This window comes from Plectropomus leopardus, unplaced genomic scaffold, assembly GCF_008729295.1.
Source record: "Plectropomus leopardus isolate mb unplaced genomic scaffold, YSFRI_Pleo_2.0 unplaced_scaffold4593, whole genome shotgun sequence".
NCBI classification, from domain to species: Eukaryota; Metazoa; Chordata; class Actinopteri; order Perciformes; family Serranidae; genus Plectropomus; species Plectropomus leopardus.
The window spans coordinates 1-1,058 of NW_024650370.1; the positions used below are offsets into that span (position 1 = coordinate 1).

A 1,058-nucleotide genomic window follows, 5' to 3' on the forward strand; every position below is an offset into this window, starting at 1 on the left:
ATCTTTCTTGCATTTGTCTATGTGGTTACAGTGGTGTTTAATATTTTACTGATCTATATAATTGTCAGTGACCACCGCTTACACACTCCAAAATTTCTGGCTGTTGTCAACCTTGCAGTAATTGATATAATGTTAAACACAAGCACTATTCCCAGCATGATCAAGACATTTGTCTTCAAGGACAATTTCATTTCATTCAACTTGTGTTTGGTACAAATGTTTGTCTACTACACTTTTGTGGCTTTGGAGTCATATGCGCTTGCTGTGCTTGCTTATGACAGACTGATTGCAATATGTTTCCCTCTGCGACAGAACTTACTCAACACACCACTCATTATGACTTGTATTATAGGCCTGACTTGGTCTTACATTCTGGGACTAATGACATATTGCACAGTGATCATGACACGACTGTCTTTTTGCAAATCAGTCAGAGTGTTCAGCTATTTCTGTGACTATGCACCTGTGTTTAGACTCGCCTGTAATGACAACACACTGCAGTGGTTAGTAGCTTCATATTCTGGTATGTTTAATTTGATGACCCCCTTTGCTTTTATTTGTCTGTCTTATATCAGCATCTTGGTCACTGTGTTCAGGATGAAATCAGTAACTAGTAGGATCAAAGCTCTCGCCACTTGCATTGAGCACCTGGTCCTTGTTGCTGTATTTTATATTCCGATAATCATCATTTTCTTCATAGGGCTTTATGTGCGAGCCATTGACCCAGACCAGCGTGTGCTGAGCCTGTCGCTGTCCTCTTGTATCCCACCCTGCATCAATCCTATTGTTTATTCTTTGAAAACTAAAGAGATTAAAACCAGAGCGCTGACACTGGTCCACAGAATGAAAACAAGACCACACTAAAGTAATCTGTGGACGGTTTTAACAGTCTGAGTAAACGGTGTGTGTATGTGTGTGTGTGTGTGTGTGTGTGTGTGTGTGTGTGTGTGTGTGTAAAACAAAAAAGGGATCATTTTATAAGTCTTTTCATGAATACTCTAACTGTATGTGTTTCCTAAAACAATCACACTGAAGCACCTTAACTTCATAATATTGTG

General features: G+C 39.4%; 1 protein-coding gene across 1 annotated transcript; it reads left to right on the forward strand.

Moving 5' to 3' along the window:
• Positions 1–6: 6 nt before the first annotated feature.
• LOC121939353 (olfactory receptor 24-like) lies at positions 7–864 on the forward strand (the record flags this gene model as incomplete). The annotated part of the gene is made up of 1 exon (XM_042482389.1): positions 7–864. A coding segment is annotated over one exon (858 nt), but the record flags the coding sequence as incomplete, so codon positions are not given.
• Between the last annotated feature and the right edge of the window lie 194 nt (positions 865–1,058).